The 17,393-nt window shown below is 35.6% G+C and overlaps 2 protein-coding genes across 4 annotated transcripts; one reads left to right on the top strand and one right to left on the bottom strand.

The window, feature by feature from the left end:
- Positions 1 to 240: 240 nt before the first annotated feature.
- On the bottom strand, positions 241 to 10,937 carry LOC112519001 (la-related protein 6B). Of its 3 annotated transcripts, none has more exons than XM_025126866.1 (10): positions 10,210 to 10,937; positions 6,061 to 6,142; positions 4,384 to 4,478; positions 4,214 to 4,285; positions 4,035 to 4,114; positions 3,834 to 3,933; positions 2,463 to 2,510; positions 2,316 to 2,381; positions 1,669 to 1,830; positions 241 to 811 (listed from the first exon to the last, which is right to left on the bottom strand). In XM_025126866.1, exons 1-10 carry the CDS (start codon positions 10,768 to 10,770, stop codon positions 545 to 547), a joined length of 1,533 nt encoding a protein of 510 aa, XP_024982634.1. In that variant the 5' UTR covers positions 10,771 to 10,937; the 3' UTR covers positions 241 to 544. The 3 variants fall into 3 exon arrangements, with proteins under 3 accessions (XP_024982634.1, XP_024982635.1, XP_024982633.1); XM_025126867.1 differs by having other exon boundaries at positions 241 to 814; positions 1,669 to 1,824; XM_025126865.1 differs by having other exon boundaries at positions 241 to 814; positions 10,210 to 10,936.
- Positions 10,938 to 12,011: 1,074 nt separating this feature from the next.
- LOC112520100 (probable ribose-5-phosphate isomerase 2) lies at positions 12,012 to 13,247 on the top strand. Its single transcript, XM_025128400.1, has 2 exons — positions 12,012 to 12,107; positions 12,705 to 13,247. The coding sequence occupies exons 1-2, from the start codon at positions 12,012 to 12,014 to the stop codon at positions 13,245 to 13,247; spliced, it is 639 nt and encodes a 212-aa protein (XP_024984168.1).
- Positions 13,248 to 17,393: the final 4,146 nt, after the last annotated feature.

Below are 17,393 nucleotides of genomic sequence, written 5' to 3'. Positions count from 1 at the left end.
ATACAATAATCCAACACATATAATACATGTGACACTGGAGTTCTTCTCTCCACCAGCTACATCCCACCCTCACCTCACCTTTGAATGGAACTTATTGGGTTAAATGTATAGTTTGGTTTCATTTGGTTTAAGGCCAAGTGAAATCAAATAGGGCTGCCAAAGTGATGCAATAAAGAAAAAGACCAAATCAAACAGAAAGTGGCTGAAATCTATACAAACTTCAATTAATACACATCCCCATTAAGCCAACCATCCTCTTTCTTCACTTCATTTCAAGTTACATCCCCCCTTATCTTTCTTTTTCCATTCTACATTAACAAACAAGAAACACATCACCATCATCATCATCTAAAACAGTATCAAAAAACCCACATCTGTTTTACTTTTACCAATATCATCCTTACTTTAGAATACACAACACTCTCAACCACAAGAAGAAATAAAAGAACTACTCTCCCATCCTTGGTCCCAACATTCAACAAGATTATTGTAACCAACCCATCTCCCCCATTTCAACTGCTCCTGCTTCTCTTTGATTATGTCATCACGATACACTACTGTCATCAGGAACAGCGACTGCCTTTCCTCGGCCCATGGAGAACCCTCTGGTACCATCTGGCATTCGAGGCCCTGGAGGTTGCTTTCCGATCACTGGATGCTCAGTGTTCACGCAATTAGTTGAAGGTGGTGTCACCATATGAGTCCCCCGGTTGTTATGATGGTTATATTGAGGTCGCCCACGTCCCTTGCCCCTGCCACGATTGCGCAATTTCTTATGCCCGCCCTCCTTTTCATTTGAGTGATCTTCCCCCTGCTAAAAACACTAATCATTAATGGATCCAACACCACAAATCACTCATCATGGTTTATTCCCATATGCCTGAGGTGTCGAACACCCAATGACCCATCCCTTGAGCTTGTCAGAGATCTTGGAAGTGCATCCCGACAAGTTATGTTTATATTATATTATCCCTTGATCTTGTCAGAGATTCACTTAGGAACCTTAAATAATTTAAGAACCTATGATGAATAACCTTGAAAGATAATGAATTTTTGTCACAATACGACATCCATTATGAATATTTATCATGTGAACTTGAGAAGGAACAAATTTCGCATCGACCACAATACTCAAACCAACAACTTCTCAAGATCGAATACAAGTGCCTATAAATTTGTAAAGTTACCACCATCCCCACCCCACCGAACCCAAAAAAGGAAAAAAGAAGAGAAGCCGTCATACCAACATTGAAATTAGTAGGCCTTCAACTCGACTGTTCAACATTAAAAATGGCTGTTTTAAGAAAAATGTGACTCCTTCACAGAGTTGGTATCTATTCTTAATTAGATATAGTAGTTAAGTACATGCCTGGAAACTCACCCTACAGAACCAGCCACAACAATATATCAGGAAGAGTAGCATGATACCATACAACAACTTGCATGGAAATAGTATATATATTAGAAGGAAAAGAAAGACAACAAATATAACTTTTTAGAAACCAAAACTCATACTATAGTATAAAAATTCTAGAAAACTTCTTGTGGCTATCATACCGTCCTAAGTAAATGCTAGAGCTTGTTAAGGATTCCCATGCACTAAAATTCCAAACAGAATTACAAAAATAATGGAAAATCAAGCTTGAAAGGGAAATAGAGGAAACTTACAACATTCTCGTTTGACTGGACTTCAGATTGTTGGTAAGTGTCATCTAAATGTTTCTCATTCAGTTGATGTTGCTCAGACGTAGATGTGTCATCTTCCTTATTGACAACTTCATCTTCCTGCCCTGTTTTCTTTCCACGTCCTTGAGCAGGTTTTCCCTGGGGCTTGAACGAAATAGAAAATAAAATTCAGCTTTCATAATCAACCAAACCTAAAATAAAGACTCAGAAACCAGTATGGTGGGGTTTGGAGCTTTTTAAGGCATCTGCTGATTTTAAAAACATCATTATCAAAAGAGAAATCACATGACCAATTGTGGTTGGGGATTGGAAGTCCTCTGTTTGCTACAAGTGGGAGTTCTTTGTAACTTAACCGTGTGGTAAAGAGAACATTTCCATGAACCTCGAAGTGGTTAGTTTATTAACACGCTCCTTATACGTCCTATAACAGAAGAGGTCCAAGAACTTCTTTACCCCATGACCTTTTAGATGTATTAAATCATCTTATTTAGTTTAACATATATTCTTTGCTCCAAATAATGGATAAGCTTCACAGGAAAAGTGAGTGTCTCTTTTTTACAATCATATAATATGATAAGTTAAAAATTAGCCAATTAGTCAAGTAGAGAAAATGTTGTTCAGGAACATACCGGGCGTCTCAGTAAACGAACTCTCAAACCATTCCGCCAGTTACCCTCTTTGTTTAGCTCCAGAACCTATGAAAAGGATAGAATGATTCAATTCCTGAAGAAAGAATTGATACAGCAAATCATGATCTAAAAGACTCTGACACTTACTGCTTTCTCGGCAAGCTCAATGGACTCATATTCCACAAAAGCATGCAACTGTAAGAAAAATACATTCAAAACAAGGGGTAAGTTAGATGTTCATAAAGGCAATAAGAAAACAACGAAATTTTAGGTATTAAGACTGAATTGTAAAGTCTTGCATAAGTTCAAGGATGCTCAGATCTATCGGTGTTGATGATTTTACTTAACCTAATCCAGAGAAAGATTGGAGAAATCAGAGGGAAAGAATTTGTTATAAATGAGCAAAACGCCAATTAACTAGTCCTGTATGTCTGGTTATGGCCGATAAGAGAAAAAAAGACAGCCTAAAAGGTACAGCCTACAACAAAAAAATTGGACTCCATGTTTGACTTGTAAGAGTCAAATTATGATATTTAAGCTTTAAAATCCGTATATACATATACATATACATATATATATATATATATATATATATATCAATTGAATGGGTTGGGTTCCGGTGAGAATGGAAGTTGTGGTGAGAAGGGTAAGAAGGGATCTCCACCCTTGGATCAATCCTAATTGAATGTCAACATTAATGCGGTGCACCAAGATGCGCCGGATCAATTCCCGTGATAAGCGCAATTCATGGGGTGGGGTGAGATTACAATGATCAAGGGTTCAGATCCCTTCTTAGGCTTCTCATTTGACTCCTATTCTCACACGATCCTTGGTCTCAATTGATATTTGTGAAAAAAATTACAGATAATTAATTAACTAAGTGTGCTATAAATACTACAAGCAAATATTTCTGTCGTTAACAATTGTTGATAAGATTTCGATTTTAACAACATACGAACTGGAACTCAAAGTCAAAAGTGGACTCCGCTATACAACTGATTACAAATAAAGCACCCGTCAAGAAAATATCAAGATCCATCATATGTAAGTAAGGAAAATAAAACAGAAAAAGTCAAAAGTAGACTCTACCGACCATAGACCTATCAAATGTAACCAAGGAAAATAAAACATGAAAAGTAATCAAGACAGTTCTCAACACTAAGGGGATGTTTACATAATTCTTACTCGGTAAGCGCTTACCAGTAAGATTCAACACTTTCACTTAACTTACCGGGATATGATTTTAATCTATTAAAACGATATCGTATGCAACATTTTTATCCGGTAAGCGCTTGCTGGGCAAGAGTTGTCACTCTCACTTACCGGATAAGACTCTCGGGTCTTGCCTTCACTCTTACCGGGTAAGATTCCCAATCTTTTCATATTCATCCGATAAGGTAAAGTGAACAATAAGCATTTACAGGGTAAGCAATTAGTAAACGACCCCTAACTTGCTAACAAATTAAAAAATATGTAGAATCTACATGTCAGCATATGTATATATTTATACACACCTACCTTGTTACTGAAGAGCATACCATCTGCTTTTGCTGCTCTTGACGATGAAGATGTCCCGCCATTGGAAGTTTGGGGCTGACAAGTACGAATTGTCTTTACACTGATCAAGTAGCAATTGAAAGAATTAGATAACTTTAATCTACAAGAATGTTCTAGAAAAAACCAAACTTCCAAGAAAATATGACAGGATCAATCTGGTACCTCCCAACAGTTGAGAAAACCTTCATTAGATTCTGATGGCAATGGTCCTCAGGCAAATTTTCAGCAACAATTATGCGAGACTGCAAACAAAAAACCAACATGTAAACAAAAAAAACCTCAAACTATGCAACTTGAATGTCCTAGAAGATGGTCAATATAGAAACAGAGCATTTTCGCACTTGCAGCTCTTCCATGTCTGACTCGGTCAGCGGATGTTGACGTTTGACTTTCTTCCCATCTTCACTAACCACCTATAGTTGCAATTGTGAAAGTTAAGATTGTGCAGAAGCAGGGGGAAATAGCTTATTCAAAGAGTGCAGTTATAAAATGTCTTTAACGAGAACTCCACCAGTTTTGCAGAACTACGCAGTATGCTAGCAAGCTGGGCATTACTGCTAACAAGGGCTTTGATCTTCTTGAAAGACACGACAACAGATATTGGCACTGAAAATAATATTAAGAAATAGGTCAGAAAAGTCCAAGAAACTTGCATAGCTTAAACTTTTGCAAAGTGGCAGAGGATATTAAACAATATTTGAGATCCTCCTGCCTAACAATGGAAGCTGCAAGGCGGAGATCAGGCTATTGATTCCAGCAAAATTATACAAGTTTCTTATCATATTTTCTTATTATACTACTCATTTCCTGATTTATTTCTCATATAGAACATTGAACTAATCATCTTAAATTGCAAAGACAAAATATAAAAACGGTTTTGATGCAAACAGAATAAGCGAGCAAGTTCATACCTCCGATCAAACTAGAACCATTAGAACTTCTACAAGAGAAATTCAGTTGTTCTGTATGAAATTATTTGGGCCAGCAGTTACTCGTAGTTACAAAAGTAATTATACATATTAATAGTAGCTGTGGCTGCTTAAAATGTAAAAATGAAGGTTAAAAGATGCAAAATCTTAAGCAAGAAGAATTAAAAACCAACAGGGTTGTATGGCAGCAACAAAGGTTTCTCTACCAGACACCTTACGCCTTTATGATAAGCATTTATCTTGAATAAATAAAAATCACCTAACTACGTTTGATCTTGAAGTGTCATTCACTAGGCAGTTTGCTGCTGCAAATATAACTTGAGAAAATCTCAAGTACCTTTGTTAACAACACCCGAGACTCACTCTTGAAGAGTTGAAGACCATCTGCTTACGCAGGAATGCTATGATTTCATTAAGATAAGTCGCAGAAATGGGTTGATGTCGATTTTTTCTCAGTATGTTATAATTAAAATATTAAATGTGCAGCCTGGTCTTCCAAGAGCCCATATTTATTAGGTTCTTGTTATTATGTTGTCATATTTAAGCCACGTCACCCTTCACTGAGAGTTGGAATCTTGTATGCAAAGGGTGTTGTTTTGTGAATTGAGGTATCTATATTACCCAACTTGCTAAGCTGCTGCTTAGGTGGTCTTTGTCTTGACTATTAGACCAGTTACTTAGTTTATTTCCCTCGTATGCTTTCACCTTCATTCATCTTTTCCATGCCTTGCTATATATGCCGTCCTAAGGAGTACATCCCATCTTGTTATGCCAGCTGGTGGCACGGTTTTCATTGCTTACAACAAAGCTAATTTGCATTAACTTGGATACCGGCCACACTTGCTTTATGGCGCTGTGTACAATAGTGATATTCTATGTGCTAATTAAAGTGTCCAGTGCTTGATTCCTGGTACTAAAACAAATCACAACACTGAAAACAAACCTTTAATTGCATTATCCACATATCTGATCTCTGGTGTTAAAATATAGAATAACAACAATATAGAACAACATATTCATAGCCACATATAGCACACGGTTAGCAAAGTACAACATCAATGCAACCAAAACATACAGATTACAAGAGAAGTAGTAGCCTCTTTCAACAAAAACAAGATCAAGATGCTTGTATCAATGGGTAGATACACTGCAGCTCGTCATATAAGTCCCAACAAGAAGATTAGAAGAAGAGCTCCAATACTGAAAGAAGAAATGAGAAACCTCATTACATTATCTACATTGGAAGAGGTAGATCTTACCATACCCTTCAGGATCTTTGTTGATGAACCTCATTAAATGATCAGTAGTGGCCAAATTTATATCACTGAAATAATACTCCACCTACAAAGGTAACACGATTAAAATGTCAATTTTGAAGATAATGAGTACCGTCCGTATGTTTGTTTGAGACCAACACTGTGCTCTCAGCACCCATTGACAATAATATTATTGAAACAGATTCAGTATGCACTTTCTTGTCATGTATGCAAGTAATTTTACACATCTCAACATCTCACCAGAATTCATAAATTAGAACATGCTAAAGCAATTGGTTTCTTTACTAATTCAGAAGTAAAGAAACTAGCCAATTACTAGAATGAGATTGTTAGCCGAGAAGTTGGGTTTCACCAGCTACAACAGCCTGTGACCTGTCCAAATCATGAGCCAGAGCCCAGAGCTAAGCTGCTAAGATACAGGTGCAGGGTCCCAGCTTCACCATTCAAAGATAGTCTAACTTGACAAATAAAAAAATAAGATAAAAAGATAACTCTGATTATCTATTTATACTATACCGGATTAAATCAATAAATTATAAATTCTAATGAATCGACTGAGCGAGGGGTCTATATTTTGTAGACTATGGTTAATGGGTATCTTTAGATCATGATTCTATTTAGACTACGCCCTGCACCCACCCCCCGAGTATATGCTTCAACAGGAATCACACAAGGGTAGATTATAAACCTCTAGTAAAATGACCGCCCGTAACCCAGCAGATAAAGTACATTACATAGCATTACATAGTCCGTTTTAGGGACCCCGTTCACGTTTTTTCTTTTTCTTATCACTGAATAGATCTCTTTACTTGTTGCAGCTGGGGATGAGATGGAAGACATGGCAGACAGCTTCACCATTCAAAGATAGTCTAACTTGACAAATAAAAAAATAAGATAAAAAGATAGCAGTGCAGCTGGGGATGAGATGGAAGACATGGCAGATATTCAACTACTAAAAACATGTATAGGTGTATTATACTCATCCAAATGTAAACAAAGTTCTTAATAATAAGAAAATAAATAAATATCAATAAATCACATTGATTAGAAAGAAAAGAACAATAGAGATTGCTTAATACCCAAAAAACGTCTCCATCTAAGTTTACGCTATCTTTATTTTTGCCTCATCCATATCACCATAAATAAATACAATTGGTCGTGTATTTCTACCATCAACTATCCTTTCAACATGCAAGAAGGGCTTTGTGGTTTTTAGAATAAACCTCACTTGGTCAAAAAAATATTTTTATCCATTATGATTTCTTCACAACTTTCCCTTTAGATTCACTTGCCCAAGCTTGGCCATGCATTTAAAACAAACATCATCCGTAATGATTGTTGCAACTTATCCGTACTATCTTGCTTTATGAAAACATTCTTTTGTATGGCAATTCTCCAATTTTATTAAATCTCAAGCATCAAATCTATGCAAAAAGCACCATACATAGTCCAAGCGAATACAAACTCTTCATCTTCTCCATTAACAAATTTCCAGTTGTTTTCTATGCACGTCATTATTAGTGAGATCCCCTGAGTGACAATCTCTTCTCCAATTTCTTCAATAACACGATGAGTAAGGTAGCAACCTTGAGGTTCAAAATAACTTTTTGGTGGCTAGTAAGTGAGCAGGAGAGAAGAGAAATCGTGATGGAGGAGAGGAGATTGAAGAGAAATTGAAGCTGTGAGTCTGAGTGATGAGAGAAGAGAAAATCACAGGATAGCAGTAGTTGTGAATCTAGGACAAAATATTTAAGGTTTTAGACTTTTAGTAATTAAAAAAAAACCGTATAAAATCATAAATTAGAAAAGGGGTCAAAGGTATAAGCCTCATCCCACCTCACCCGCCTCACATCGATGCGTAGGTCTTGTCCGGGGCTTCAAAGGTGTTGTCTTTTGCACGTTCTTCGACTGACTCGATTGATGTGTACACCTCGAGCGATTTTTAAAACCATGTTGACTAGCATAGATTTCAAATTGTCATGCAGATGATAATTGGTAATTTCACCAATGGATTTTATTGTTTCTAGGTGGGATAATACACATGGAAACCACCAAAATCTGTAAAAGGTTTCAAATAGGCCGCCCAATTGTAAAATTATCAACAATTGGGTGGCCTATTTGAAACATTTTGCAAACTGCAGTAGGCCTCTTATATGTCATCCCTACATTTTTTAAAGCCAATATTCCAAACATTGGCCCTCCCAGCCATGAGCAAAGCCACCTTCGTACGAGGGTAGACCCAGGCTCGCCCTCACTAAAACAACCTATATATTTCTTAACCCTCTTCCCACAAAAAAAACTCCATCCTTATTTTGTAACATTTCATAAATATTTTATAATATTTCCATAATAAAAATTGTGCTCAAAGAACATTTTCTTTTTTATGATTCCATCTAAACATTAGGCCCAAGTAAAAATTATCCCACTATCTTGATCAATGTTATTTATTTGCTGATTGCTTCTGTCATTTTTTATGTTTATTTATTTGCTTCTAGTTGCTAATTAATAGACAGTAATCCCCCATTTCAATTTACATTATTTACAGCTAGTTCATCTTCCCATCTGTGTTGACAACTGATTCTTAACAACCACAGAATTTTACAATAAACAGTTTCTATAAAAGAGTTTTGTATGTCCTTTTTATGATATTCTAGTATTTGTCATTCTTAAAGCTGTCATTTTTGTTTTTATTCTTGAGTCTTAATATTCATATTCAAAATTTGAGTAGGGTTGTATACTTTTAGTTGATTGATTAGTTTAATTTTAACAACTAAGAACAAATATTTAACAAAGATAAAAACAATCATGGATTAGTTAGAGGAGACTTATGTGATCTTAACCTAAACCCTAGATTGCAGATTTGGATTTTTATATATTTGTTCTTTATTTATCTTATTTATGTATTTTGCATAATAACATTTAAGAGAACCACCCTAAACCCAATTTATGGTTCCACCTACTCCCAGCTAAGAAGACAAAATCCAATTCTCTTGGAAAAGTTAGAGGTAATGTCACCTGAATATCTGACACACCGAACAACATATGGTGCCCAAAATAGCACAACCCCTTTTTTCCTATCCCAAATCCTAACTAGAACCTGGTTCATTCAAACAAACAACGACAACAAGAGAACCTAAAATCTCAACTCAATTGAACAAGGTTTTAATTTTGCAGTAGAGCATAAGGTAGCATAGATTTGACTTTCATGACTAGAAACATCCTTTGTGGATTATGAATGAGAATGACAAGTGTGCCTGGGTGACATGGTAGATACACATTGATATACATATGTTAGCCCATAAAAAAGTGATGGAGCAAACAACATAACCAGCTTCCTACTTCTATGTCTGAATCACACAATGCCATATAGTCTAGACCAAATAACCAACTTCCTACTAATCTGTCAGAGCCAACCAAGCTCTTCCATGAGACTACTGTTCCAAAACCTTGATGCCCACATCTTACTGACTACCAAATTTTGATCCTTCCATGGTCGCCTGATGCAGGTGACTCATGACAATGTCTCCATAAACAAATAGAAACTATTTTATCACTTGGTAGCATGCAGATAAAATGTCTACCATTCATATCCGATTAGTTTCACGAGTACAGCTTATCATGGACATGGTAGCTCAGTAGCCTCAAATACAACAATCCACTTCAGCCTTAGATAGGTGTCCAGTCTAGGTGAAAACAAAAGTATCTTGTAGAAAAGTAAGGCCTCGGTGTACTTCCTAACTTTAGGCATAGTCTAGCAAGGCCGATATTCATGAGTATGCTAGTAAAGGAGAAAGAAAAAGAGTGAACACTAGGACACACCAAATACAGTGTTGGGTAACAAATGCACTCCCCAACCAGGGAATTTAGTATGAGAGAAAGAGCAGCAACATATAATGTTGACTCCTATGTTTTTCCTACTACTTTTTATATGATCTTTTTTGTACTAATCCCAATGCATAAACAAAAAATTTATAAATCACTGGAATCAGCAGAGTCTCATGCCAACTATCAACAGATGGCAGCGTAGTTTATAGTAGCAAACCAGCAATAGAGTAAAAGAAACGAAAAATAATGCATCAATTCAAGATAAATATATTGTAAAAGCATATAGAGATAGGGACATAACCCTGCCTGATTAAGAATCTTTTGAGTAGCTTCGTCAGTGAGACCATCTTTTGAATCTGGATCTCCACGCGGAACTTGAACCGACACGTCTTTATGATCAAGAAAGCCCGTGGCGCCATTAAAGGGTCGTTGATGATTAGGATTATGATGTTGGTGGTGATGAAACTGAAGCGGAACATGATGATGGTGATGATGCGGATGATGGTTTTGGACAGGGACAGAAACGGGAACATGGGTAGGGATCGGAGCATGAAAAGGAGAATTAGGTGAAGGATATACATGAATTATCCCGGGAGATGTGGGAGGAGGAGAGATAACCAGCCGAGGCTGAGAGAGATCAACACGACTAGTAACAGTAGTGGTAGTAGTAGTAGTAGCAGAGGATGAGGAAGGAGAAGCGGCGGTAGTGGTGGTGCGAGGAACAAACTCCGGTGCCTTAGCGTTAAGCCGGCTGGAGGATACGTTACGTGTGAGGGAAGGGTTGTTGGAATCAGTAGAATTTGGAGGAGGTTGGTGAAGATCGTCATCTAGGGTTTGGGATGTGGATGATGAGGGTTCTTGAGCCATAGAATTATGCAGGGGATCTGCTCAGCTTGAAGTGTATGAAACCTAGTTAGGGTTTGGTTTTGATGGAGCAAGATCCCCTCTTTCTCTTCTCTTCCCTCCCCTTTTCCTTTCCTTCCTCCGCCTATGGCCGTCGATGGAGACAGTAACAACACTACACAAGCTGCCACCCCTCCTCCTCCCCCTCTTTATTTTACTATCAATACACAATATAATTAATAATCTTCATATCCGCCATTAACTTCTCTCCATTTATACTTTTTACTCATCGATGTGTAAAATTCGAAAAAAATATATTACATTTTTACAAAAACTCTTTATTACGGGTTTAGTACCGGTATAAGTTGTTTATCCAAATACTCAAAAGTATTATTTATTACCGATGTCACACCGAAATAAGTTATTTTTATAAGCAATCTCAAACACCCCCTTAATTTTACTTTTTTATTTTAAATGATTAATCCGGTGTTAGATATATGACTGAATAATCTATTTGGATCGGAAAAACTCAACGTCCAAATACAGTAATTCGTCCCTTATTGGGTATCACAAATTTCGTATTGGGATAATTCAAGAGAACCTCTCTTAATCTCAAAGGCTGTGAGGTCGAGTTCTTATGTATACCCAGATTCTCGTTTACGTATTTGTATAAGAGATCGACGGTTACGGGTGGTTAAATGATTAAGATGTAAATGTTAATGGATAAGATATCTGAGCAGTTTGATTAGAATCAGAGATAACATCCGCACTCTGGTTCCAAGTAGCGAGCTCTGATTCTAGGTACTGGAACTCTGATTGCACTATACAAGACTTGGTCAAATTTGTTCGAATTAGAAAGCTGATTCAATGGTCCAGATATCTTAGTGACGGTGGATGGTGATGGAGGGTAGACGATGATAGAACGGTGAGGGGAAGCGATGTCATTGGGTGCAAAACGTCATCAAAATATGAATAATCCTTTATCTCTTTCTTTTTTCATTATGAAATCACGGTATACAATGTTTTATTTATAAATATCTGAGAGATAACTACAGAGGCTGTTTAAATGATTCGAATTGTTCCACTTAAGGTTGATGTTCCAACGGAGTCATTCATAAGTAACTCTGCATTTAAAAGACACCATGATCCTTTTGTGCAAACCCGTCATGGATTCATAAATCACCGTTTTCTTGTTCTCTCCAAGCACGACGTTTACATATATGGTTTTGGTTGTATGCTAGATGTCGATCTTGAAACCATTTGTAATGGGCGGCAATAGTGTCGTGGTGGTAAATATGAAGATGGTCGATAGCAATATGAAAAGTAAACATTTACAAGACATGATAAGTTATGCTTGTGGGGTTCGTCGTTTTACATTTTGATCAAATTGTTTGTTCCTCCAGGTGGATTCCGAACTATTTTTCCAGCACAAAATGATTATCTTAATATAAAATTTAATTTAATTATAAATAAAACAAAAAATTAATCATAGTTACAGATAATAAGAAAGTAGTTCCAACTTCAATAATTTTTTTGATAAACGTGGGTAACCAGACCAGTTTACGCGCACTGACTAATCCCAGGCAACCAAAGGATCTGAGGTTTTCGATTCCGTTTGTCTCACATATCGAATGTATTCCTTTCTTGGTTGATCCTGTATTCGCTTGTACGTTGGTAGGTTTGATTTTGTATTCGCTTGTACGTTGGTAGGTTTAATATTATGATTCGAACTTATATTTAAAAGCTCGATTTTGGTGCCTACGACTGAACATCTAAGAACATTTCAATAAGATTTTTTCTTTTTGTAAAATTATAATACGTTCTTTTGTTTCCACAAAATAATAATATGTTCACGTAACTGTATTAAAAGCATAACATATTTTTATAATTACATAAACGAAGTCGTTAACGATAAGTTCCAACGGATACGAGCATCTCCTATAAATTATCTAAAATAGAAAAAAAAAGAGCTTTTTGTTCTCTATTATGCATCTCCTTTGTCGGATCTTGATACTCACCTGGTTCTTGATTTGGCTATCTATGGAGCAGACGAAATCGACCCAGATATGAATTTGGTCAAGGGTTGTGGCGGATCGTTGCGTCGTGAAAAAGTCATCGAGGTTTGTTGCAAGAAACTTGTGGTGATTGTTGATGAAACGAAGCTGGTGGATTATGTCGGAGGAAGTAGGTTAGCCATGTCGGTGGAAATCGTTTCGTTTTGCTGGAAATTTACAACACAAAAGCTTCAATCGTTGTTTGAAGAAGCCGATTGTGTTCCGAAGCTCTGTGTTTTGCCGAAAAATGGTAAGGCATATGTTATTGATAACGGGAATTTCATAATCAATTTGTATTTCAAGAAAGATATTGGGGGTTTAAAAGTTGTCGATGATGCAATATCGAGACCAGCCAACGTGGTGGACCATGGGATGATGTTTATTGACATGGTTACTACTTTGATTGTGGCCGGAGAGTTGGGAGCTAGGGTTAGGAATAAGTGTTAGCCACCAGAGATGGTGATTTCTAGCTAACTGAATTAGGATATCATATTTATTGATATAGATTTCAGATTTCAGACGTTTGTCAGTTTACAAAAACAAACATTCTTATTGATTTAAATTTCAGACTTCAGTACCACCTCTTATAAATCATAAATGAAATCAGACTTCAGTACCTCTTAAAAAAACAAATGTCATATAAGTTTAGAGAATTCTCTAAAACTTGATGTGTGGAGATAAAAATTAGTTTTTTATTCATTTCCCATCTATGAGACTGAACTATTATTGTTTTATTTAATTTTATTTTTAAAAGGTGTATTTGGATGATAAATTTGTAGACTATTTTAATAATATAATGAATGTTAAAATCTCTAAAATAAAAAAGTTATTATTGGAGTTGAGTGTAATTTTTTTAAAGATTTTGACTTTTGATTCTCTATTTTAAATCTGGTGAAAATGTTTATATACTATATTTTATTTTAATATGATTAATATTTTTTAGAACGACTATTTGAATTCTTTTTTAACTTAGGAGCCGTTTACTAAACACTTACTTGGTAAATACTTACCGGATAAATTTACTTATCGGATGAATATGAAAAGGGCCAAGAATCTTACCGGATAAGAGCGATGAGAATAATGGAGAGTCTTACCCGGTAAGTGAGGATGACGACTCTTACCCAGATAAATTATTTGATAGGGACCAATGCCGTAAAGACAAAACACGTGGCAACTACATCTTGGTTGTTGAAAATTTTGATACTGTGGATGTCAACCATCTCCTCATTTATTATGGAGCAAACTACGATTTTTGTCCCTGTGGTTTGTTGTTTATAACTCTTTTCGTCCTTGATCTTTAAAAATTGCTTTTTTCGTCCTTATAGTTTCTGTTTGTTTCGCTTTTTGTCCCTAGGTTAACTCCATTAGATTCCAACAGTTAACTGAGGGGTACTTTGGTCTTTTAGCTATTTTATTTAGTTTCCGTCTCCGCCGATGGACTACATCGGTTGTCTCCAAGAGATGTGCCTTCATACACCGGTGGCTTTCCATTGCACCATTCCTTCCAAAACTCCATGGAAGATTCTATGAACATGAAGCTACAAAGTTTGCAAAAATTTCATCGATGTGCACCTGTGAATCTCGTGATCAGAGGCCATCTATGGACCCATCTCCATTTTGTTTCTCTCTTCCCTTTTTCAGACATGGTTTCGGAATCTTCAGAATAATTTTTTAGACGACAATTGGGTTTTGCAAATGGGTTTCGGTTAAAAAATTTGAAGAAGATGGGTCAACATTTTTCATTTTTAGGTTTGATTCAACTTCAAATGGGGTTTGATGAACGTGTCTGTAATTTTGATTCAACCTCAAGGACTAACTTGTCATTCAACTTCAAATGGGTTTTGGGATTTCTCCTCTGATTTTGGTTCAACATCAAATGGGTTTTTGCTGCCAATACTCTCCTTAGTATACGACCTACTTTTCTTCATTGAATCCTTCCTCCAATTGGCGATGTCCGGTTCAATCCACATCTCATTCTCAAGGTAGGTTTTAATTAGGGAAGAGGAAGAATAACGAAGCTAAATCTCGATCTCGATGGTCACCTATGGACTGTGGTTTCTTCCCTTCAATTTCGATCTCGATGGTCACCTGTGGGTTGATCACGATCTTGAAAAGTTCAATCTCAATGTCAGGAGAAGACGGAGATGGTCACCGGATGGAAGGGACGAGGTTCTCTCTACGGGTGAAGTATGATGTGTGTGGCATGTATATATAAAATAGTTTCTTTAACAAAAAAATTAGTTAAAATGATAAAAGACAAAAGTACCCTTAAACTTAACTAATTTTTTCTAACATAGTTAGTCTCAGGGACAAAAAGTGAAACAAAACGGAAACCATAAGGACAAAAAAGCAGTTTTTAAAAGTAGAGGACGAAAATCGTTATAAATATCAAACTATAGGAATAAAAATCTTAGTTTTAGTCTTTATCATGTCGACGCCACTATAAGAATCGAAATAAAGTTAGTTTATTAGTAGATGAATGTATGGTTTGTTTCATTAAATGAATGAATACGAATAAAGACATCCAGTCAACTACGTCTATGAATGTTCTATTATGTTCGTTTATAAAATATACAATATATTTATTAATTTAAGTAACAATATCATTATTAATTAATTAAAAATATTATAGTTTTCAATACTTTTTTTTTAACTTAGGGGCCGTTTACCAAATGCTTACTCGGATAAGTGAACACCAAGTCTCGTTACTTTACCGGATGAATATGATAAGGATCAATTACCAGGTAAGAGTGAGACAAAGATCAACATTCTTACCCGGTAAGTGAGGGCGACGACTTTTACCACGATAAGTGCTTACTAGGTGAATTGTTACATATGATACCGTTTTAGTGGACTAAAATTTTACCTGATAAGTAACTGATAGTGTTAAATTTTACCGGTAAGTACTTACTGAGTAAGTGTTTGGTAAACAACTCCTTAGATATTTTAAAATCTTTCAAGTTTTAGATAATCACATTATTACATAATATAATTACATTTATACATTTTCTTTTTCTTTTACTATGGATTGCAGAATAATTAATGATAGTGTTCACGCATGTAAATGTAAATAATATATAAATTTTTAAAAGAAAATATATTCTATATTAAAATTAAACTTAAATATCATAATTAATATAGATTAAAGTATAATACATAATTAATTTAATAAACTAAAAGTTTTAATAAAATTAATTTTTTTTTATTTTTTAGACTTAATTACGGATTTGGTCCCTATGGTTTGTGTGATATTCACAAAATTGATCTCTCGAGTAAAGACAAAAAAGGAAAATGACGAAAATACCATCAAGGTTAACTGAGGAACTGGATGACCGTTACAGGGAGGGACCAATTTGTTACAAAACAATATACCAAGACCCTAATCTATAATAAATGAAGTACAAGGACTATCTTCATAAAAACCAACAAACCACATAGACCAAATTCATAACTTACTCTAAGATTAGCCATCAGGAAAATGATAAATGATGATGAACAGGAGCCCTGGAGGAGAGCTCAATCTTTAATTTTTGAGGAGAAAGAATTGCAGATTTGCAGCCGTAACTGAGAATCGAAGAATTTGGTAGAAGAGGGAGCGAATCGGGCATTGAGCAAAATCAAAATATATATACTTAGGCCCTTACAAAGTTTAGAATCTCATATTGGTATACCCTCTGGCACGACCCTAAAACAAGCCATTTTCTTGACACAAAAAAAATTGTTTATTTGTTGTTTATGTTTATTTGTTTGTTTGGTTAAGTTCAACAAACGAATACAAACACAAAATATCCCTAATTACGTTACGACCCAAATGAATTATGCAAATGTAGTCTTTCGTCAAAAACATCAAAGATACTTTTAACTGACTTTGGTACAAAATATCATCGATAACAAGAATAAACATTTTTTTGACAAATGTTGAATAAGTATAGAGTGATCCACAAGATTTGCAATGAGAAAATGAAGCAATGACAATCATATTGTAAAAGAAGTTTGCTGGAGTAGCACACTTAGCCGGTCAAAAAACTTGAATGAAAATGGAACTGATGATTCAGGTGCGTTTAGTTTGCAAATAAGATAAGACAAGACGGACAGACCAGAGTGATGTGACTTGGTAAGTGCACGCCGGTACGCGCTTACAGGTAAGATTTAACACTTCTACTTAACTTACCCGGTATGATTTTAATCTATTAAAACAACATAATATATTCATATGCAACATTTATATTCGGTAAATGCTTACCAAGTAAGACTCGGCGGTCCTTGTCAACGCTCTTACCAGGTAAAATTTTCAGTTCTTGTCATGTTCATCCGATATGGTAAAATGATCCGGTAAGCGTTTAGTAAACGACTAATGAATCTAAAGCCAACTTAAGTAGACTCTAATTAGGAAATTTGGTTACCTTGATAAAGGACTTCTTCCTCCATGAAAAACACTTATTTTCACGATATACAACCTACAAGGTCTTTCCGATCTTTTTGGAGGCGATGTTACATCTGCATCAAGACTATAGATCGACAAGACGAGTAATAAATAAAACAAAATATAAAAATTCATACCATATGTTACAAGTTATACAAATTAAAACAATA

Source organism: Cynara cardunculus (genome assembly GCF_001531365.2).
Source record: "Cynara cardunculus var. scolymus isolate 2C chromosome LG 10, CcrdV1, whole genome shotgun sequence".
In the NCBI taxonomy this organism is placed as follows: domain Eukaryota; kingdom Viridiplantae; phylum Streptophyta; class Magnoliopsida; order Asterales; family Asteraceae; genus Cynara; species Cynara cardunculus.
The sequence above is the reverse complement of the archived record's forward strand: the minus strand, read 5'-3'. Positions and strand labels throughout refer to the sequence as shown.

Bases quoted from the DNA above. Each gene is read 5' to 3' on its own strand.
- LOC112519001 (XM_025126865.1), bottom strand. From the start codon at position 10,770: ATGGCTCAAGAACCCTCATCATCCACATCCCAAACCCTAGATGACGAT. The intron at 4,286-4,383 runs GTGGAGTTCTCG...TTGCAACTATAG, and splicing joins TGCGTAGTTCTGCAAAACTG to GTGGTTAGTGAAGATGGGAA. The intron at 2,511-3,833 runs GTAGGTGTGTAT...TTTTTCTTACAG, and splicing joins GTATGCTCTTCAGTAACAAG to TTGCATGCTTTTGTGGAATA.
- LOC112520100 (XM_025128400.1), top strand. From the start codon at position 12,012: ATGGGCGGCAATAGTGTCGTGGTGGTAAATATGAAGATGGTCGATAGC. The intron at 12,108-12,704 runs GTTCGTCGTTTT...TATCTAAAATAG, and splicing joins TGATAAGTTATGCTTGTGGG to AAAAAAAAAGAGCTTTTTGT.